The sequence below is a fragment of the Orbicella faveolata genome, unplaced genomic scaffold (genome assembly GCF_042242905.1).
Source record: "Orbicella faveolata isolate gen_17 unplaced genomic scaffold, um_ofav_v1 contig_14, whole genome shotgun sequence".
In the NCBI taxonomy this organism is placed as follows: domain Eukaryota; kingdom Metazoa; phylum Cnidaria; class Anthozoa; order Scleractinia; family Merulinidae; genus Orbicella; species Orbicella faveolata.
Genome location: NW_028301541.1, coordinates 3,162,887 through 3,186,143, shown reverse-complemented (window position 1 = coordinate 3,186,143; position 23,257 = coordinate 3,162,887). Strand labels below are relative to the sequence as shown.

The 23,257-nt window shown below is 37.6% G+C and overlaps 2 protein-coding genes across 4 annotated transcripts; both read left to right on the top strand.

Moving 5' to 3' along the window:
- The first annotated feature begins 264 nt into the window (after nt 1-264).
- Nucleotides 265-11,833, top strand: LOC110069387 (uncharacterized). Of its 3 annotated transcripts, none has more exons than XM_089287307.1 (5): nt 265-4,241; nt 5,269-5,398; nt 8,634-9,374; nt 9,925-10,182; nt 11,268-11,833. In XM_089287307.1, the coding sequence occupies exons 1-5, from the start codon at nt 4,147-4,149 to the stop codon at nt 11,301-11,303; spliced, it is 1,260 nt and encodes a 419-aa protein (XP_089143433.1). In that variant the 5' UTR covers nt 265-4,146; the 3' UTR covers nt 11,304-11,833. The 3 variants fall into 3 exon arrangements, with proteins under 3 accessions (XP_089143433.1, XP_089143434.1, XP_089143436.1); XM_089287308.1 differs by having other exon boundaries at nt 266-409; XM_089287310.1 differs by having other exon boundaries at nt 266-878.
- Nucleotides 11,834-13,741: 1,908 nt separating this feature from the next.
- LOC110056947 (histone chaperone ASF1-like) lies at nt 13,742-22,315 on the top strand. The gene is made up of 4 exons (XM_020763509.2): nt 13,742-13,997; nt 14,099-14,214; nt 18,791-18,967; nt 21,330-22,315. Exons 1-4 carry the CDS (start codon nt 13,889-13,891, stop codon nt 21,393-21,395), a joined length of 468 nt encoding a protein of 155 aa, XP_020619168.1. The 5' UTR covers nt 13,742-13,888; the 3' UTR covers nt 21,396-22,315.
- Nucleotides 22,316-23,257: the final 942 nt, after the last annotated feature.

Here is a 23,257-nt window from a genome sequence, read left to right as displayed (position 1 = left end):
TGGTATAATTTCTCGTTCCTGGAGAGAGGGAGGTCCTTTCCTTATCTTTACCCAGATATGAGAGATATTCATGTTTGCAAGTTTACAATATTTTCCTTTATTCATCCAGAGAAGAGTGATGTCAATTAAAGTAATTGTTCAGTTCATTTTTGCATACCTATTATAAAGCCGCAAATAGCAGTAAGTAATTTCAAGAGTCTATTGATAATCTTCTCTTGCCGATTGCGTGATTTGCATTGACAGCATTTTATTCTACTCTAAGTGTTAAATTTCCAAATAACAGAACACATTCATAGAGCACTGGTGATGTAGGGCAGTTACGGTCAACTTTTAGGACTGATGAAAGGCTTATCAGTAGCTCTATGTGACTTGTGAAAGACGTTAAAATTACTGTGCAATGGAAGAAGAGGTATGGTTGACATTGTTCAAATGAGCCCAGGGGAAAAGAAAAGAAAACCGTTTTTGTTTGCTAAACAATCCAAAAGAGTAACGTCGCAATTTCATCAAGATTGGCTAATTCATCAGAAAGGTTACATTTTACCGGAACAGTATTCAGACATCTTCATTAATGGGAAGTCTAGTCTGTTCTTATTGTTTTGCTGTCGAAAACCTCTAGTTTCTTGTTTTAGAGGTGGTTATAAAAACCTATTTAGAATGGTAATTGAGCCTAAATTCAACGCAGACAAAAGACTCGATCCTTGCGAAAAATATAGTCGGCCATTGTGATAAGGGCATTGTGATAACAGATAACATGTCAGTCACATTCAAACCCGGCCTCGAGGGAACGGAACTAAAGAAGCTTTCTTTAATTATTACGTGCATTTGGTTCAAGAAAGCAATTTCATCTGGAAGCCTCTACATCTGCATCTACTTTGAAGGTAAGTGAAAAACGAGATACTAGGTTTAAAGGATTTACCCGATCTGTCATACCGCTGTCCGGGGGTTCGGCATTTTTTCAAAATTCTGCAAAATCTTATTACGAAGCCAATCTAAATGTTTATAAAACCCGACGTTTCAGTATTATCTGTTTGTCATTTCGGAGGCCACAAGCCCCGCGCTAATGTTTGTCTATCATGCAATACATAAAGATCCTGGAGTCCTTTTAATCGCTACGTTTACTTGTGCAAAGTTTTTGACATTTTTCCTTTTCTGACTGAAACTCTTTTCGTAGATATACTCGCAAAATCATTCGAGTCGCAAGCGTAATTGACTCTTCTCAATATTATCACCCGGGTCTTATCAGTACGTGATTAAAGTTGGACGACCATTACTGTCCAGAAAGATTTTAAAAAAAATGCTCAGTCGATCTCGCTTGTGGCTTGTATTTTCCATACAAAAAGTCGTAGAAAGAAAGTTTTTCCACTAGACTCGGTAAGTAAAATACAATATCATGTTTTATGATTGTATACTGACGCTATAATGCTCACACTCGTGCACGTACATGTGAAAGTTTGACCTTTGTTTGACTAATCACGAAAACTGTTCATGGAAACAACAAAGACGGAAAATAAAAGTCGGCTATTCTTTGTCCGAATCGGGTTGTTTGCACCGTTTCTTCCAAATACGAATGATGAAATGTGATTTGAATTCGTGATAACACTCTAGTACTGTAATTGGGCTTACTGTCCGATAAGCCGACAAGATTTATCCGGCTGTGGCGTTTTAAGGATCTATTTTGGCACTTTGGCAAACCTGGATTAGCTTTGAAGACTTATTCAAAGAGTACCGTCTACCCATTGTCCTGTAACTATACTATTACTTGGTTCAAAAGCATAATGAAACCAAAAAAAAACAAAAAAACATACATATCTCGCGCTAATTAGGTCAAGTAAACCTCAAATTTTATAGTTGATGATTATGATATTGTTCAGTGTATTCGAGTGACCTCGATTTCAGTTGTAATGCAAGCATTTGAGCCCCAGTGTCAATTGAGTCCGTAAAATTTGCTGCAATATCTGCGCGATTTCCCTTACTTTATATTAACGTTTGATTATGTTTTCATATTACGAGGAGAGAATACATATAATGGTCAGCCTAGCAAGTACTGTGAGTTCGTGATCACTTCCAGCTATACTTTCTTTGTGTGAAAAGAAGTAAAAGATAATTATCCATTGAAATCTTATACAAAGTCAATTGTTGATATTAGATGATTATTCAACCTTTGACGCTTTTTCCGGTTTAAAACGGCGTGTGCCTACCTTCTTAACTTCCCCTTAACTTTCTGTTCTTAATCTACTTAACCGTCTTCAGACGGTTAAAACTTCCAGTTCCATAATGATGTATGTGTGGGAAACACAAGAAAGGCGTCCACACTTTCACAGTCTGCTAACGTTCTGATGAGAGCGAGTTGGAAGCTAGAGAATAAGAAAATAAAATAATTACATGTGCGTCGGCTATATATGAGATCTTCATTTACAATGAAAGCGGTTGAACCCTAACTTGATTACAACGTTGAGTTAGGGAATGTTTTACTTCCTCTGTTACAATGAATGTATCTCGCACTACCTGTATCGTGATCTTCGTGTATCATATTATTTAAATAACCTTTTGTTATCAAGCCCATGCAGCGAATAATCGAGAATAAATCCTCAATGAAGAGCTTTACACTGAAATAGAGTTACCAGTTATTAATATCTTCGGCATCGTTTCAAAGCATGCTAAATATATTGTTTTAAAATATATTTATAGATATATTGTTTAAATATATTGTCTTAAAAGCGCCATTGTTAACCCAAACAAAAAGGGAGTCGTGTTAATTGCTTTTTTAAGCCAACGTTTAATTAATGCTCCACAATGCTAACTCCTAATATCCTTCCCTGAACTGTGAATGATTACTTCTTTGATAATTAAATTAAGACTCGGCTCGACGTCTTGGTGTCAACACAGGTAGCCCAAGCTCAGTATGTGAGCGTCATGTGTAAGAGTTCAACCCTAATTAATCATAAGGGGTGGCGAATGGTAAATGCGAGACTTTACGAGAAGGCGAGACAAGCGTTTTTCCCTGGGAGCCCGAGAAATTTGGACTTTGTAGATTGCAAGACCGAGATTTCAAAGTGTTTTACGTGCAAGCGCGAGACGTTCAGACTCTTAAAACTCGAGTCCCAGATTTAGTTAAGAGCTAGACTGAGCTTGTCCAGCCTTTTAGCCAACTTCTTCGAACTGGCTGTAACTGGAAATTCGATTATAACACACTACGTTATGATATCCTAGAACAAAATAACTATTTTTCTGGCGCCAAATTAAAACGGACGTGTCGGTTAGTTTTGTAGCTTTTTGTGGAAATCAGACAAGTTAGGAGAAGTTACGATTTAAAACTTTTTCTCGGAAATTTTAAAGTTGCTACATTCAATATCAAGTGACGAGAAGTCGTCACTTATGGAAACAGATGAACGAATCGGGACTTCGAGACCTTTAGCCTTGCGAAAAATCGAGACACCGAGACAGCTCCTTATAAAAAAGGAGATTGCGGGACACACAGTAACCGCTAAAAAACGAGACTGCGAGACCCGTGAAATTCGACTAAAATTTTGCGAGACCCAGAGTTTTTGAAGGACCATTCGCCACCCCTATCATACGGAGCGTAATTAGTCATGACCTTCGTTGTAAGAGAGTGTATGGAAAATACTTCTGGCGCTGTAAAGTGTACGAAATTGGCAATAAAAGTTTCCTTGAAACTCACCTTAGTTGTTTTCTTGTCGTTTCTTACGATTCTGCAGCGTTGAAGGCGTCTTAATGCCTGGTTAAGACCTTTCGTGGGCAGGTTGGTTTTCCACCTCCTCCTCCTCACGAGAGGGGAGGGGGGTGGTGGGAAACCAATTTCGTACACCTCACAGTATTTTCCATACAATCTCTTACAACGAAGGTCATGACTAATTAGGGACCTTTAGCAATGACGACGAGAACGTGAACGTCACCGACCGGAAGTTGGGTAAACGAACTTCGAAGCTACCACGCATGCCCAATCGAGCACTACTCGTCGTCCACATCTCGTTCAGGACGCCATTTGCCGCCATCTGCCGTCTTGTCGAGAACGCGAGTATGTTTTATTTGTTTTCTAATTTCTATTTACGTATCTTAGGAATTTCTTTAATGTAAAGGGTCAGTTAATGAATAAATACAGTGCCGAAGTAATTTGATCGTACCGTGATGGAAAAAAACCTTGATTTCTTTCGAGTTGCAGGTAGAGCTTTACAGTATAAAGTGGAGAAAGCAATGGCGGATGTTAATAAAAGTACTGCAGGGTACGTGGTAGTGCTTTTATAAATACAAATCGCGGGCATTTCGTTATAGTTTTGTAATTTATACCAGTTGGCATTTTTAAGAAGACTTCTGGGCTTTGAAGAATATCCGAACTGCTCGGATCGACTATAAACTTAGCTTAGCTCTGAATCACTTGACGTTGATTACAACACTGAATAAACGTTAAATTGTTGTAGTGGATAATTTTTGCATTTTCAAATTAACGGAACATTTGACATTTGTTTGACATTTTCCTGTTGACTGCCACAGAAAGCTGCAGTAAAGGGTTCGTCGACGTAACCAGTTTACTAAAGTGTTTACGTTTCCCGCCGTGGACGACGGTCCCGTTCCAGGCCTCAATCGGTCATGTACGTCGTCGTCCACGTTCTCGTCGTCATTGCTAAAGGTCCCTATTATTACTACGCTCCGTATAATTAATTAGGGTTGAACTGCTTTTTAACCCCGAGCACCCCCGTCCTTTTTATATGGGAGTCTCCCCCCGGATTCATTCGTGCTACCCGACTTTTAAAACTATTTAGGCTGACGTTGACTTAAACGTAGAGCTACACTTGCGCCGAACACTAGGTATCGCCTGGTGTTCTGCATTGCATTTGTTCCCAAAGATTTATATCCAATGTTACAACTTAAACAAATTCATCTGTCGCTTGATACTGATGCAAAGAGCTAGCTAGGAAAAAAACTGGCAAGGCTTAGATTTCTCGAGTGGTTTACTGATTGTATCACGCTATGTTAAGAGGAAGTAGCCGTTTTCTATGTCTTTTCTTAAATATCTGAGAGAATTATCGAGCGTTTATTGGTCAAGAGCTATGGACATTTGGACATAAATTCTTGACAAACTCATGTCGTCTTCGAACAGAAAAAAGAAGATCTTACTAGATGACTCGGCCCGTACGAGCGATTTTCGAATCGATTTCTCTTTCTTTCGCTTTATTATCAAAAAGGATATCATAACTTTAGAATAATTTCTGGGAGACAAATTCATTCTCAGGCTTCAGTATATATTTAAAGGTGCACAACAGCTGTTATGCGTGAAGACGGGGACCTGGGTGCCACCAATCCAAGAATAAACCGCTGGTTAGAGGGAGTGGAGACTGCTATAAACGAGGGAACTTTGTACGGGAGAGAGGAGGACAAATCTGTAAGTGACAATATATGTACAAACGTGAAATGCTTGCTATTAACATACAGTACAAAAGAATTATTTAACGCTGAATTTAGTGAAACAAGTACAAATATTATTTTTGTTCTATAAGGATAATAAGCAATCATTTTTGAGCTTAAAACAAATTGCCCTGTTTTCTATTTCATAGTTGTACTAACACATAGTAGCATTCTCAGAGAATATAAGTTATCAAGCAGTAACAAATGGCAGTAAACAAGACAAATCATGATAACTTTGTTAAATTTTCCTCAGATTCACGTATTCACAGGCCAGATGTCCGAAAATAATTTACTTTGGAAAGCAATTTTCACATAGCATTGGCTTAAACGTTCAAGATTCGCTATGTCTGCCTTTTTTAAACACTTAGACTGCTTGATGCATTTTACAATTTCCTTCTCACGTAAACAGAATGATCATTTTCTTGATTAGTATATCGCCGCTTCAATAGTTGAAACAGCTTTGCAATAGAACAAAAAAGTCAATAAACTGAAAACACAAAATAACATAGGCATACTGCGTTGGCAAACTAAAATATTTCCATTTTGTAATTTCGACTCACTTGCGGTCATCTCTGGGCAACCGCTAAAGCCCGTTACAGAATTACATTTTGATTCAACGTTACAAGTCGAGATATGAAGATAGCAACTGAAATGCGTTAATGAGTTATGTTATTAGTCTGAATTAAAGAGGATTTTTTACTAGCAATACTGGCAGAAATAAATCGTTATTTAAAACATTTTTACGTATCAAAATGAAATGCTTTATAGGTATGAAAAACCTGATTGTAACAATTCAAGTTGTTATTTCATGTTGTAATTTTCAGTTCACGGACATCTGCCTACAGTTTATTTTTTATTTGCATTTTTTCCTCTCGTTTCTACGTTCAACGACGTGCTAATTTTCCTTATTCCCCTCGGTATGTTTTCGTTCGTTTTACGGCAGAGCGCTCAGTTTTTGTTGAAAGTAATTTCTTCCAAGTGCAGTGCTAATTCACCATCGTAGACAACATGTAAGTTTTGTTTATGAAGGCAACTTGGAAGCCAGAATAGCTGCTGAAAAAATACTACAATAAACAAGAACAAGACTTGAGGGCTATCTAGATTGGGCAAATAAGCTATTTTTATCAACAACACCTGTTCCAACGCTGACTGCGGTTTCACATCCTCAAGGCTTGAATTAAAAGGAAAAATATCCATCGCGTTAGGCGGCTGACGAGAATACTTTAAAACAACAGGCATTTGCGTCAATGAGCCGACGTTTATTAAGAAGTCTCCTATAGTGCGGGAAAACTGTCATTCAGTAAGGTAAGGCTTTTCATGTTGCTAATTTACCGGTCTTAAAGAAAAATATATTACAAATATCCGGAAATCCAATTCGGACGCGACGTATGCCGCAGAAAGCATTAGCAAAATGTAAACAGAAAAGCGCTCTAATGCCAAATCCAAAACCGGCTAAATTCAGCTGGTGGCAAATACAGTACTGTCTCACGCGTTTGAATTTCATGTTCGAACCAGTGGTCGACTCGCCGAGTACGATGGCTAAAGAACCATGGAAGATAAGTGGAATTGAAATTTTTTAAAAAAAAGGAACAATAAAGGTAGCTCTTTAAGATTCATTTCAACCGATTTCACTGGCATCACACTGGCTTTCAGCAAAGCAAGCCGGTCGTTTTGTTTTTAAGCCGCGATCAATGAATTGTTGAATAATTTAAAAACCCAACCAAAGGCAAATTATTAAAACGTTTTGAGCCAATGAGATGTACTAAAAAGAAATCAACGCTACTATATGGTTCTTTCAAAATTGATCTCAAGGGGAAGTCTCCTTAGCTGACATGAATTGCCACTCTAATGTCGGTAGGGTCACAAGTTAGCCAGTTCTGATTGGCAAAGAGAGCTTTGCAGTGCGTCCCTAATTTCGTATTGAGCTCTTTAGTAAGGTTGTCTTCCGGCGGCAAGCCAGTCTGCTTGAAAGCGTAAACAGTGATAGACAACATAAACAATTTCATTTTGATTCGTGATTACAATTCCAAATTTAAATCCACACAAGTTTCAATTTTCTGTGAATTAATGTTGAGTTAGAATTGCTCTCTCTCGCTGAGAGCTATTCCGGATTTGACGTCAATTGATATGGAACTTCAGGCTACCTATTTGTAGATTCTAATTCTTTGTCATGAAGAGTAATTCACTGAATCTCCCCTATCTGAAATTAACAGCTCTCTATTGACTTAAGTCCAATTATGTCGAACTTTTCAGAGTCAGAATCATCGCGTTACGACTTTTACTATTTGCACGTTATCGATTGATAAGAAGGAGTTTTAAATATATGATCCATTTAAATATATTTTTTTTAGTTGAGCTTAATTGCGTAGGCGGCCCAATATGCACATTCTCATTGTATTGGACCCCAACACAAAAACATCATTTTCCTATTTGACGCCATTCAGTTGTGTGCCTTTTTAATATATTCTGAATATATCCGAAATACCGTGTTATCTAAATTATCGACTTCTGAAACGGGCCTAAATTTATTTATACAAATTGTCTGCCAAAATTAGGTTGTGGTCTTGCATTAGAAAATGTCTGTCATTCCTTTTGTTGACTAATTTATAGTAATAGAGCCTTATCTAGAGCAAAATTCATTGTGCTCGACTGCAGTCGATATGTTTTCAAACGATGGCAGCCGTGGGAAAAAGATTTTTAAAGCATTCTTACTGAGCAATAAGATTCAGGGACATATATCCAAACGGGCGCAGATCCTGTACTTTTAAAATTCATTTAACCGCGGTGACAAATGGGAATTCGGAATTCGCCAATTAGCGCTGATAATAAGTTGAGTTCAAGATCCATATCGAGATCGTGGTTTTGTTGGGTGGAAACTCTCTGGTGACATAATTAAGTGACGCAAATGCTTTGAGTTGAACTTGCACACAACAAAATGGTAAAGGAAACGTTGACAATTTGGAATGTCATAATGTAGCATTTTGGAACGAGAATCGTCGAAAGTCCGCTAGAAATGGAATAGTCGGTGAGCGTGGTGGATCGTGGTGTAAATTAACATCAGTGTGCATCACAAACAGTGCATTCGTTAATTTGCATATTGCTCAAAATTGAGCTTGATCATGTAGTAGCTTGGCGAAATATTCTCGGTTAGTTTATTGTCTCAAATAACAAGTACTAAGAATAATTTTTGTATTTTGTTTCAATGCATACAGGAGGTGTGGACCGGCTTTAGAAGAAAAAGCGTTCCTTCGTTGTCGATCAACCATCAACTCCGGACAGACGGCATCCGTGATAACAATCACCATATTGAGTGGCTGGATCTTGACAGCTCACGCGTGTGTTATTTTCCTCCTCAAAATTTTACCGCTAAAGACAAAAGCACAGCTTTAATACTACCAGAAATTCCAAGCCAAGCTACTCAAAAGTACCCGAGATCGACAAAAAACAGGTTGGAAGTGATCGATTTGGAATACAAGGTCGAAACTGAGTTAATGAAAAAAGATACACGAATGGAATCAGCTAATAATCCCATGGATGACGACAAATGTGATTGTCAAGTGTCAATAACAGAAGGTGTCAATCTCCTCTCTTTCAATCAGCACAATAACAATGATGAGGAAGAATTGACCGATGACCACTTCTCCAAAAGTGCGCTAATCACGAAATGGCGTGGTTCGACAGGTTCTGTTGATAGCAACAGGGATCAGTTAACAATCACTGAAACAACAACGAACGATATGAGATATGAAACAATTACTAATCATGTTCGGGCTGACACACAGCCAAGCAGAGAGAAGGGAAAGTTTTCATTACCGCCGTTAAAGAATAACGAAGGAAGGCGCCATACTGTTCATGAAGTGCCCAGCATTACAGTGTGTCAGGATGGCGAGATTCGGGTAGGCAAGGACGCAGAGGACTCAATCTTCGATCCCAGATTTCTAATGCCAACCGAGGTAAGTCTTGTTATTTAAACATAAAGTGAGGTACACTTTGTTGCACTGCGACTATTTTTATGCGATACCTCTTTTTACGATCACCAACGCTTGGCTGGGCTCTGATACTAAATAAACTCAGTCGAAACCCGGTTTCAAACAAATCAAGCGAGAGTTAAACGCATTAAAAAAACGTGGATTTTTAAATGATTGATTAATTGATTGATTGATTGATTGATTGCCTGATTGACCGACTGATTGATTGCTTGATCGATTGATCGATCGATCGAATGATGACTCGATCAGTCGGTCGATCGGTCCATAGATCGATCGCTTGATTGGTTGGCTGGTTGGTTGATTGTTTGATTGATTGATTGATTGATTGATAGGTTGATCGGTTGGTTGGTTGGTGGGTTGGTTGGTTGGTTGATTGCTGGCTTGCTTGCTCGCTTGATTGGTGAATTCGTCAAATGATCGACTGTTTACTCTGTTTCTATTTTATCCACTGACATATCGATAACAAAAATTGATTTATTTTTTATCATATGTTATCATAATTGTTTATTTCAAGTCGAGTGTCGAGGAAGCTAGATATCTACTGGCGTCCACAGGAGGCTCTGGTCGACGCCTTAGTGCTGTTCGAGGCATGCGCCGTAGAAGTCTTGATATGGTAGTAGAGGAACAACCAACTGATCCTATAAAAGGAGACAGCTCAGTGACGTCACTGACCTCTCAGCTGAGAGTTCCTCGCCATCGGAATAGATCGCGTAGTCTTGATAACAGCTTTGAAACGAGAAACAGTTTTGAAGCTTTCAAAGAATCTCTCAAGGTACGTTTATCGGACGTGACCGCTATAAAGAGTTAATTTTAGAAGTAATTGCATTAGCAGCCCAAATCTCATATACATTTTTTACAAGTCCGTACACAGTTATTTGTTGATTTTGCAAACTATTCAAATTTATTCTTAATTTGGATCGATATTGTCCACATTAACAAGTAATTTGGACAGTTCCGTGGGTAGCATAATTAACAAGTACGACCTCGTCCAATTTTGGCTGTCCTTGGAATGTTTTTCATTCAGTTATGTCCAAATTGGATAGCATATAGTCCTATTATTTATCGGAAATACGTATTAAAAAGAAGCTTATTATTTTGGGCCTTTCTTTTCTTGTTTACCTCAAACAGAAACCGTCCGCGCGCTTACTTTGTTTCAGGCTGTTACAATGTATTACAAAACAGCCCCAAGAAAACACGCGCGCTGATTGGTTAAAAATCGTGTTTCTATAACTCGATAGAAACACAGAACTAGCACGGGCTGTTGACGTAATGATGGCGCGAGCAAAGAGAATTTACATTTTGATGTAAACAAGTTAACAAGTTGTTTTCCGTTTTTCGTCGCGGTGTTTTCTAAAAGAAATAGAAAACATGTTGTCTGTGTTTCTATCGAGTTTTAGCATAAATCTACTAGCGTTCTATCACGAATGCTGTTTTCTGATTGGCTACCCTACCCACTATCTATTCTGTGATAGGTAGTAAGAAGCGTAGCAGTGTGCCTTTGCTTCATGGCGTTTTCGAAGTGTCTGTGAAGAGGATTTAGATTAAGTTTTGAGCGACTAATAGATTTATACTAAAACAATTAGATTATTCGCTCTCGATTTCTATCGCGCGATAGTTGACGAGGGCGCAGCAGAAATCGAGAGCGAATAGTCTAATTGTTTAATAGAAACACTCGTGAAAGTTTGGGAGAACTCGAGAAAGCTGTGGAAACACTCGCCTGCGGCTCGTGTTCTCACAGCATTCGTCGTCCTCCCAAACTTGCACTCGTGTTTCTATAACTCGATAGAAACACGCTACACGTTTTCTATTTCTTAACTTAAGTGTGGTGGAGATTTATGTATTTTAACTATCTTTCAGTTGCGTGACGTAAAGAAGACAAGGCTTGGCACCTGAGGGAACCTTTGCAGTCGTTGTTTAACTCTCACAAACGCTCGTGAGGCTTGGTTCAAGCAACTTACAGGATGTCGCCACGTTGACAAACCTTTGATGTTCAACGACAATCGTCCTTGAGTTTTAAAGTATCTATGGCGTTTCCAATCTAGATGGGGGTGATACCATGAAGCTCCTTTGAGAAACGGACGCTGTAGAGTGATTTTTATTATTGTGGTCATCTCTCGTATTCTTTAAAGAACTTTGTAATAAAATTCGTTGCAAAACTGCGGTGAAATGAGACTAGAGTGAACACTCGCCGCAAGAAGCCTTTTGTGATGATCGATATGTTTTTTTTTCTAAAAAAGTACTTATACGCGTTGTATTTTACGTTTTTTTACATTTTTTAAAATAATTATTAATTCAGCGGTACACACTAGCTGTGAATATGCATTGTTTTACATTGTGAAGAATTTGTTAATATAATTAGAAAGGTTAGTTTATACTTTGTATCAGTTCTTGCTTTACTGAATAAATAGAAGGAAGCCTAGCAAGTCAGGACTGCAGCTCAGGCCGTGTCCCTGGATATAATTCATCTTGTGATATATAGACTATAAATAAATTCGTTGTGAACGATTCCACAAACCCGTTTATAAATTTCCCGGTCCCTTTTAAGGGGTCTTTTGTTAACTTTCCTAATGTTAAAGTAAAAATAATGATGATGTCGATTCCGCAGAGATTCACAAGCTTTAAGGCTAAACATTTTGCATGTCCCGAATAGGTTTGCTCCACCACTGACAGTCCTCATAGACCTCATACAAAAGCAGCAATGATCACTGACGAAGTCTTACTAGCTGCACGGAGTGGGCCAAGAGTTCGACAAACGCTTTCTAGAGCGAAAAGCAGTTTTTGCCGCTAAACTTCACAAATCTTCAGAAATCGGGAGGAGGATAAAGTTAACGGTTCAGGAAAATATTCAAATAATAGATCGACGCATTGTGTATTATAATATAAATATTGGGAACAACTTACCTATTAAATATCGACATGTAGGAGCTTTCCGAAGACGATGACACTACGAAAATCATGTGATTCCCTGCCTGAGTTTTCCTCAAATACAAATCCAAAATATCTCCTATGATTGTTGCATTTTCAAATTTCTCCGGCGTACCGTGGACGGAAAACATTTGAAGCTTTCTCGGAGTGAAAACGCCGTTTCCAAATTCCTCCGGCGTAGTGTGGACGAGGCCTAAGCAAAATACGACGGCAACAGCAACAAAAACGTTACCAAACAGTGAGAAATTTAAATGAGCTGAAAATGTGCACGTACGTTATAAATCTTTGTACATTTCTCAGCCGTCCTCTGTAAAACAAAATTGTAAAATAACCAAGCTCTGGCTGTTTAGAGAACCCGAACGACTGCGGCTAATTTTTCGCATTTCCTTTCCGTCATTACATGTCATGTTTAGCTTGAGCAAGTTTTGAGCCCGATAGGCACACGGAACAAATCTAGATAATTATGAAAATCGAAAACAATATACCATGTTTCGTTCTTTAGCTCCCGAATATTAAACACTCGCGGCAAACGGCAAAAACTGCCTCTAATTTTCTGTTCTTTTCCTGTATTCCTTAAATCAACCGAACACAATAGAAAGAAAATGCCTATTTGCAACAAATACAAATATTCTCCTTCGTGTACAAACGGCTGAATACAGACAGTAAAAGTTTAAATTTTGTCATCTCATATTTGTAAACGATTGTTAACTTTACTGGTATCAAAACTTTCAGTATTACTTTATTCGTGAATGGCTACATAAACTTTACAGAAATTAACACTTAAAAACACTACTTTGAAACTTACCTCTGTTCCATCCTATAAAATGAGAACACATAGATCCGTATTGCTGCTACAATTCTGTTCACGACACACGAATATTGAGATGCGAATTCTACTTTGACCAGCTTTTACACACATCTCCCCATCTAATATGGTGATCTTCTTTCCCTGGCAATTGCATTTGTCCCCAGTCAGCCTTTAACGACCGGTTTAAATTTCAAATTGAAGGATTTCAAATTATTTTTCCATGGAAAAGTTTTTCTGGTTTGGAGATCTGACGCTCGCGAAGTCACGAAGGAGTGCAAACTGTTCCCTCTAGATGACGGCCCGCGTCAAAAATTTCCCGCCACTCGATCGTGATGTCATCTGTGCGTCTACCCTGGAATGAGGCTATGTACTCAAGGCAAAAAAGAAGACATAGAATCTACTCTTAGTAACTAATTTCAAAGCTATTGTATGAATAAATGAAATGACCTGTTTTATTTGTCTATCATTTAGTGTCTCGAAATGACATATTTATTTACCCTTTCCCATTCTAGTCTCATTCTCTATTGACCGTATCGACCGAGGAGTACTGAGCCCCATATGTATGACGTAAGCGTCTCCACATGCGCCGTTTCTTTTCGCGCCAGATTACAATTTTCCGCCATTTCTGCGAACAATAGCGAATTCTGAAATTCAGTAGCATCTTGTCTGATTTTAATGGGTTTCTTTCATTTTGTCGATACGAAAAGGTTATAGGAACGTTGATGTGGTATATCTGTTATAAATCATGGCTAAAATCCACATCAATGATGTGACAATTCACCAAAATCCTTCCCCATTTTCGAGTCCCTTCGAGTTTCAGATAACGTTCGAGTGCACAGAAGAACTCAACGACGGTTTGTAGCGTTTTATTTGAATTTCAATATTTCTCACTGAGTTTATGTTAGCGTGTATTTAAGTTTAATTCTAAAGTAATATTTTTATGTTGATTGTGTAGATTTAGAGTGGAAAATTATATACGTCGGATCTGCTGAGAGTGATGCACACGATCAAGTGTTGGACTCGGTTTTGGTTGGGCCTGTTCCAATTGGGAGACACACATTTGTATTTCAGGTAAGCGTTCGTTTATAACTACGATTAGGTCGGTCAAATAGCGCAGGATCTAACGATACCTGAGCTAAAAGTATGTCATATCTGTTCTGTAATAATACACGTTTACAAGTGTACATGTACATCGAACAATTAACAATTATTGGACGAGGTTGAGCAAAATATCGTGATTTGTCAGGGGAGAGCAGATGAATTATATATTTTACAACAACTGTCCATTTTCTCGCGCGCTGACTGCTCATTTTTATCATCAATAAGAGTACAGACGGATAAAATTTTAATTTATGCAAAGCTTTCAAGTTCAACTTTCAGCTATATGAGTATAGCTATCAAACTGTCAACTTTTTAACCAATGAGATTTTATGGATTTTTTTAAGGTCATTTCCCAGTATTGCATTGTGCATCCTTACTGCGCATAATTTCTGGCGTCATTAGCATGCATTCGTGCACATGCACATCGAAAACATGGCGGATTTGCCTATATTGAGTGATATTGAGTTCTGTCAGTTGAAAAATGGCTGAAGCTCAGCAACGAGCTCAGGCACCCCAAATTTTTTTCCAGTCATTTTAATCAACTAATCATTAGCTTTGCGTTAGAAAAGACTGATCTGATTTCTACGGTTGAAAATTGAATAAATAAGGAAAATAGCAGCTGCACTGTAGTCTTTTCTATTTTGCAGTTTGATAGCTGTGGCAAGCAATTTGAAAGCAAGCAATATTTTAACAAGGATTCAGCTGTCTGTCAAAATCAAACTTAAAAAGTTCATTGGTGTCCGACATAAGTATCGACTGTAGTTTGAGGCATGTTTTCATGAGTCTGGGCTCACAAAGAGTTTACAATAACTTGGAATGTGTTCTTGTAATAAGCGTTAAATAATGCTAAAATGGGACATTTTCAGTGCCTCACTGCTCCTTAATGAGCATGGGCACCCCCTTTTTTATCTTATAATTAAAGTTCTCATATGATAAATATTCATTGGACAAAGTTTGAACAAAATTTATATGTGGTTTTATTTCAGGGGAATTACCTTAAGTAGCCAATCAAAAAGCGAGAAAACTATTGACAATATTCATGTCATGTTGAATAAAATTCACTTATCTTTGTTGACAGCAAGTTAACGGCGTCGTTTCCCCTTGTTTATTTCCCGGCATTTGACCATTTTGGGGTCTTGTTATTGTAAAAAACAAATCGACAGCAGTTTTTTATGCGTCTGTCCTCTTATTGATGACAAATTTTGTCATAACATTGTCAAAGTTTACTGCGGAACCACTCACCTGCGACTCGTGGTTCCATAACCACTTTGACAATGTTATGATGCAATTTATCATCAACAAGAGGACAGACGGATAAAAAACTGACGTCAATTTGTTAAACTGATCAAATAATTGATCTGCGAGACACTGACAAATAACAATATTTTGTGATGACAGATTTCAATCATTGTTTTATCATTTGAACACCTGCCACCAAATTTGTTTTCTCATTTAAATCACTCTTTGATAGCTCAGGGGAACAGTCTATCATTTTTCACCAGAGATCACGGTTACAGTTACGCATGAGCAGAATATTATTTAAAGCAAAACACATGTAGACTGTTGTGAAGTATATATGAAATAATTCATATTTGAACTGCGGTAGTAGATGAAAGTGAAGAATGATCATCGCAGTAAATTTTCCAATTTATGCAATTGGAAAGAAGAAGCCTGAAAAAAAATCAGGGCTTCAACGGGATTCGAACCCGTGACCTCCGCGATACCGGTGCGATGCTCTACCAACTGAGCTATGAAGCCACACATTGGGAGCGAGGTCAATTAATTGAGTTCACATCTTCCCGTGAGGGATGAAATGATGTGAAGTATATATGAAATAATTCATATTTGAACTGCGGTAGTAGATGAAAGTGAAGAATGATCATCGCAGTAAATTTTCCAATTTATGCAATTGGAAAGAAGAAGCCTGAAAAAAATCAGGGCTTCTTCTTTCCAATTACATAAATTGGAAAATTTAGTGCGATGATCATTCTTCACTTTCATCTACTACCGCAGTTCAAATATGAATTATTTCATATACACTTCACATCATTTCACTCCTCACGGGAAGATATGAACTCAATTAATTGACCTCGCTCCCAATGTGTGGCTTCATAGCTCAGTTGGTAGAGCATCGCACCGGTATCGCGGAGGTCACGGGTTCGAATCCCGTTGAAGCCCTGATTTTTTTTTTCAGGCTTCTTCTTTCCAATTGCATAAATTGGAAAATTTACGGCGATGATCATTCTTCACTTTCACATGTAGACTGTACTACACACGAGCAGACCATTACCAGTATTTGTAGGCAGTTATGTGCAGGTAATGTTGTTGGCTCTTGGCCACTGACAAGGAAGGGAAAAAATGCATCGAATGATAACTGGCTTTGATTGTGTTATAAACGCATGTGAATTTAGCTCAAACGATGTGTTCATTACTGGTATGTGTTTTCTTGATTTTCATGTAGTAATCATAAATGGCAGGGTTTTAAACAGGGGTGGTATTTGATGAGGCAGAAAAAAATAATAATTATTCCGCACTGGTTCTGTGAGAGTAATGACATTGATGGACCAAGAAAAAGTAAAGAAGGGCTTATACCCAGGGAATGTTGGGAGGGGGGGGGGGGGGGGGAGGAATTGTAACCAGACATTACTGGTTGATGGTCAATGACATTGATGATTAATCAATGGGTTATCAATGGCAGGGGTTTCATTAAGGGCTGGGCACTGGTAAATTGTGTGGCTGTTACTTGCCTGGTTTGACTTTTTCTTATAAAGGAGTTCATTTTAAAAAAGTTTTGCCCACCTGTAAACAGGGCTTGAAAAAATATTTGAATTCCACCTTGCCCGTTGGGCAAATAACTCTCAAATTTTGCTTGCCTAGGGCACTTCCCTACCTGCCCAAGTTTTCAAACTCATTAATAATCCATGAACCCAAAAATGGAAGTCAAACTACAGGCATGTTTTAATGTAATAAACCCATCTTGACTGTAGTCCTCTTGGTGCTGATCACTTTCATGTTTTAGCCATTATTAAAGAAGATCTTCTTTCCAAACAAGTATTAGGGAAGCAGAGCAATAGAGGCAGTTACCATCACCAGATGTTTTTATGGCATCAAATTCAACTTTCCTAGGAATTTTCAAATGTGATAAAAAATATGTCATCAGGAATTAAATTTTGTCCCACAGCATCTTTTGCCAGTGCCTCCCAGTTGAATAAACAAAGTTTGCAAAGTTGTTGTTGTTCGTTCGTGTAGTTACTTCCTAGTTCCTGTATTACATGCTGGGTATCTTCGTTATTATACAATCTTCAATCAATTTGTTCAATTCTTCGAAGATCGCGTTCGACTCCTTGAATGTTCACCTGCATCTTGTCTAGCTCCACGAAATCATCGTGAAGAAAAGTGCAAGAAATTTATAACATGCAGAATTAACAACAAGTCGCCTTCCCACTTCAGTTTTGACACAGGCACAGTGTCAAATTTGAAAAGCCGGCGAGAGCATATTTTTTCATTTGGGTGAATGAAAAATAGTTTCAGTCGTTTGAAAGAAACACTATTTTAAGTCATCTTCCAGGAACTCTGAAAGTATTTTGATGACTTACTCATCCATTTCTTTTTAATAGTATAATAGTTTTCATTTCATGCTGAATCCTGGAAAGAAATTTGATCGGGGCAGATTTTGATCACGTGCTAGGCAACCACTTCTGAGCCTTGAGTGCACATCATGCAATCAACAAAACAACGCTATAAGTTGAAATTTTCGTCAAGCTTCATCTAAACACTTAATTACTCTTGAGCCTAAAATTTACCTTTTCTTCTCAAAATCGTTATCAAAAATTTAGTTGGCGAACGGCTTGCCTGGGTCCTTGCCTGTGGGGCAAGTAAGGAGAGAAAGTTACCTGCCCGAAGGGAAAATCTACTTGTCCCAAAACGGACGGGCTGTTTTTTGAGCCCTGTGTAAAAACCAGTTGCCCACTTGCTGAAGCAAATTAATGAAACCCCTGCAATGAAAAATCAACTGCTTAGTCATTTTGTATTCGCAATGATCAATGGATAATTCATGAGTAATCGATGACCAAAATCTTTGTGGCCTATTGATCACTCAGCGATGTCAATGATTTTTTATCAATTCTACTGATTGCTCATTGATTACCTAATGAGTACTCATTGATTACCTAATGAGTACCCATTGATTATTCATTGATTACACATATATTATTATGCTGCATATCAGTTATGATTTTCTGGCATTTTTCTTTTAAGGTACAAATGTTCATTGTTTATAACTCACCTTTTTAGTATAATTTCTTTTAAATAAAAGATTGCAATAAGATCTATCTGAAAAAGTGAAAAACAATTTTTATGAAAAATGGTCAATTTTGGGGTATACTGATACATGTACCTTAAAGGTCTTGGCTTTTTTGGTATGAGGCTTAAAAATTTAATCCAGCGCAGTCTGTAGATCAAGTCCTAATTGTGTCAATTACCTTACATGTATATCTTTCACTCTTCCTAAAGAATGGGTTTCCTAATTACTGTTTTCCTGTTCCAGGCTAAATCCCCAGATCCAAGTCAAATCCCGGACGAAGACCTGGTTGGTGTGACTGTGGTCCTCTTGACTTGTTCTTACAAAGACAGAGAGTTTGTACGAGTTGGCTACTATGTGAACAATGAGTATACAGAGGAAGAGATGAGAGAGAATCCTCCAGCAAGGCCCGTCATAGAAAAGGTGCATGTAGAAAATGTTATTTAGCGATTATGCATAACGTCACTCCATTTAGATGATCTATATTAATTTTGCTTGCTCTGGAGACTTTTTTAAAGTTGATTTCACCTTCAAATACATGGTCATACAAATTGATTTTGTAGCCATGCACTTTCTTAAGGGTAACAGGTACACTAATATACATAATTGCTAAAAAAGCTGCCGCAGAGCATTTTTCATGAAATTATGGGCCAGGTTTCTTTTATTACCTCTGAGGACACCCACAGCTGTCAAATTTTTAAAATCAAATTACGGTCAAAATAGATCAAGCATTACTACATGTACCAATGACAAAGTTATGCATTCATTTGAACAATTTTATTTCACAGTCTTGATTTCAGTACTCCATTCTTGGCAACAAGTTAAAACTTGATTGTATGTTTGATTTATATCTGGCTCAAGCAACAAGTGCGAGAGAATTTGAAACTATCCCAAATTTGCACAAAAATAAAAAATCTAGTTCCAGCAGTTCACCAGTGGCATTTTAAAACTCTTCAGAACACCAAAATGCCATGCTTTTCCTCTGGCATTGGAAAAAAAGATTTTATTTAAATTGTCCACTTTAAGCTTTATAATACTAGTCACTCTTTTAATATACAAAAAATCACTAGCCATTCTGAGCTTCACTGTCCAAAAAAACATAATGAGTTTACTTTAATATCAAGTCAGCAGTTCATTATAATGGATTTACATTTTGCTTTAAAACTACATATGTATCTATTATCTTAAAATTCTGAAAGATCTATCAATTAAAACCTGAGAAGGACAGTCCTATAAACCTAAGAATAGTGCACTGCACTAATTTTTTGTAACAGGGAACAAAACTTTAAAGAATGGTGTTCTTGAAATAGAACACCAACTACACTCATGGGAACGAGTGCTTGTGATTGGTAAAAATAAATTGACTGAGTACATGTACACAATGCAAGCTAGTGAGGCATGTGACCTGCAATTAGTTTTAGCTTTACTGAATGTTTCTTTTTTTTTTTTTTCGTGTTTAAATGAAGATTGTCTTCATGTTAGTCTACAGCGTATGTCATATGGGAGAGAATAACATAGAGGAGTTTCATCCAAGGGAAAAAGGTTACCCACGTGCTACTCTTTGCCCTCTTTAGTCTACAGCTGTACATAATTTACAACACATTCGCTGAAGACAGCCAAAAAATTACAGTTGTTTAAATTAGTTCTTTTCTTTTTTTTTTTTTCTTGGACCTATTAAAGGGACAAAGGAGTCAGTTCTACCTACCTGATTGAAAAATGGTTTTATCTGTCAATAATTTATTCAAACCAGTATTTTTTAAACAATTTCCCATTTCCACATCCCCCATAATACACCTTGTCTGCCCCCCAAAATTTCGCATAAGTTGTCTTCAGTTTCTCTTGGGACGACTGTGATACCCAGGAGAAATGGGAAACAAAGGTTATTCAGAATTCTGGGGGGCAAACAAGGTGTATTATGGGGGATTTGGAAATAGCAAATGAGAATGTAAACTGGATTTTACTCAGACAATCCATGTAGCATGATATTCTCAATTCACTTTGAAGGTGGCCTATAAATACAAGTTCAGGAGCAGTCACATCTTTGAACATTTTAGGGTACATGCAAAACTTGCAATGATTAGATCTGCTAAACTCTGGAAATATGTTTTTGAATTTAGCAGTGAAACTCAAAATGAGTGCAATTATAGAGCAACAAAGGGTCTTTGTTTTCAAGTTAAGGGGTTTAAGGGGTTTTAGGGATTTCAGGGTCTTTGCTTTCAAGACACCCCTGGTGAGAATGATTTTTTTTGTGCTAGTATGTCAAACCTGCAAGTAAAGCTTACCTTTCAGTAAGCGAATAATTTGTTTTCTTTCCACCATGCGAGTATTGATTGATAGATAATTAGGTTCAAATAAATGCTGTTCGTTTCCAACTTGCATTGATAAATGACCTTGATGATCCTGCATTTATTTTTATCTGGTGTCTACTTCAAGCCAGCTTGTAATTTTAGCCCACTTGAGCAGTTACATCATAGTTAATAGAGAGGAATTGTTATGAAACCAGACATTGTTCTTTGTTGTATGTTTTTGTTCTCCCATACACAAAACACAGTAGTTCTTTACTTCTGACTGAGGAACAAACCAATAGAAGCGTTTTGGTAAAGATTGGATTGTGCAAGGTTGTGGACCTTCAAACATAACTCTTGTCGTCTTTGTTTGATATTTTGATGTTTGCTGGGCTTCATAACCATTCCCCTCTATTAACCATGGTTACATGTACTTCAGTCCAGAATACTAATAGATGTTTTTATGTTTGTGTTTTGTGTTGGTTATTTTCTTGTTACAGCTTCAAAGAAATATTCTCCACTCCAAGCCTCGGGTAACAAGATTTAAGATTGACTGGAATGACTAACTTAAATAGAAAGTCTGTTTTCATAATTGTTACATGTACATGATATTGTACAGCTGTATTTATATAGTTTGATTTCATGAGATGTTATCATGAGTCCTTTTGTAAAAAAATGTTGTATTTTAAAATGATTAGTGTGAAATAACTTTGTTTCTTTCCATTTTTTTTCTGTTCTCACTGGCCAATACTTTACTTGTGTACTTAGTGGAAATTAATTTTAAGTACTGCTTAATGGTGCATTCATTTTAATTTTGTGTTTATTATTTGTTGAGTTACATTTAATTTCTTGTGTAGTAATTTGTTCTTTTCCATGACCTCCATGCATAAATAATGTTTACAGACTTGCAAGGTCCTTTAATTTAAAAAGAACCATTGAACACTTTAATACTCATGACCTCTACGGTACATACATTGCACAGGTTCCATAATGGCCTAAAATGATCAAAATGAATTCACCCTGGAAGGTGTAAAATATTATTGTTTAGTGCTTGCCTGCAAAGTTTGCAAAATATTCATTAAGAAAGACTACTGAAATTATTTTATTTCAAGTTTTCTCTTTCAACCATGTTTTTGGAATATCGAAAAATTGTTATTTTTGGGAGAAACTTAAAATAACAACATAATGTTTTTGATATAACATTGTTTAAGTTTTAGACCATAAAAATTAACACATCAAAGTTTTAAGGGCTGGGTGACTGGTGTATTATGCATTACAGCTCACTATTTTGCTTCATAAACCTGTCTGTCTGTTCCCAGCATTCACTTCCTTTTTTCTCCCCCTTCATTCTTCAAACTTAGGGTAAAGATAACAATTAGGGTGGTGAAGGAAAGCTGTATTTTATAGCTGAATGACCCCTACAATTTTATGTTAAGACTCATTCTGCCTTGCTGCATTGTAATAAAAATCACTGAAAATTATCTTATACTGTATATATCTTATATTAATGATCCTCTTTCGAGGCTTGGTCTGAACTTCCACTAACGATACTACATTTAGGAAATAACACACTGGCTGTGGGTAAAATTTGGGTGGCAGGGAAGGATGACTGGGGAGTAGGGGCCCAGGAAGGGGGTCCTCCTGGGGGAGTACAGATCGGGTGGTCCCGGGGGTAGCCACCCTGGAATAAAAGTTCCAGACCTGCCTCCAGGGGTGAGGCCCATATCCCACAGTCCCGGGGGACTGAGGGAACCAGGAGGGGGAGCCCCTCCTGGGGGGAGTACAGATCAGGTGGTACCGGGGGTAGCCACCTTGGAATAGGTAATTTCTCCGGACCCGTCTCCAGTGGGCTAGAGCCTTACTGTGGGGTAAAGTGCAGCTAATGGGTGCACTTCCCTGCCACCGTCCTTTAATAGCAAACGACAGAAAGTCACCAAAATATAGTCTCTGTTCATTGCACCCTGAATGATAAGGTCTAAGGCTTGCTAGGAGACAGATAACCCTAGCCTATAGCCATTAATGGTATTATTATTATTATTATTTTATACTAAGCAAATGATATCATAAGTATATATGGATAAATGTTTTTCTAAAAGTAGCAGAGTAGTAATGTTCAGTATCTATACACGACATTCTGAATTGTAGTGTCAAAGCTTGCCCCCATTTTTTGTTTTTTGTTTTGGCAAAGACAGATTATTAGCCTTATTCATGGTGAACATTTCTATAGATCTAAATGATTTTGTTTATTCGCTTGAAGATGGTCCTAAAGTGTAGTATCAGGGGTTCAGATGTGTAGAGCAAGGGTCCCAGTCATGGGAGGGTGGGAGGGTAAAAGAAAAATCAGTGGCGAAGGATCGGCACAAACGAGACTGAATACAACGAGGAGTGTGTGCTTGACTAGAGGTCAGAAGCATGAGGTGGGCATGTG

Bases quoted from the DNA above. Each gene is read 5' to 3' on its own strand.
- LOC110069387 (XM_089287307.1), top strand. From the start codon at position 4,147: ATGGAAAAAAACCTTGATTTCTTTCGAGTTGCAGGTAGAGCTTTACAG. The intron at 5,399-8,633 runs GTAAGTGACAAT...CAATGCATACAG, and splicing joins GGAGAGAGGAGGACAAATCT to GAGGTGTGGACCGGCTTTAG. The intron at 9,375-9,924 runs GTAAGTCTTGTT...GTTTATTTCAAG, and splicing joins GATTTCTAATGCCAACCGAG to TCGAGTGTCGAGGAAGCTAG.
- LOC110056947 (XM_020763509.2), top strand. From the start codon at position 13,889: ATGGCTAAAATCCACATCAATGATGTGACAATTCACCAAAATCCTTCC. The intron at 14,215-18,790 runs GTAAGCGTTCGT...TTCCTGTTCCAG, and splicing joins GACACACATTTGTATTTCAG to GCTAAATCCCCAGATCCAAG. The intron at 18,968-21,329 runs GTGCATGTAGAA...TTCTTGTTACAG, and splicing joins CAAGGCCCGTCATAGAAAAG to CTTCAAAGAAATATTCTCCA.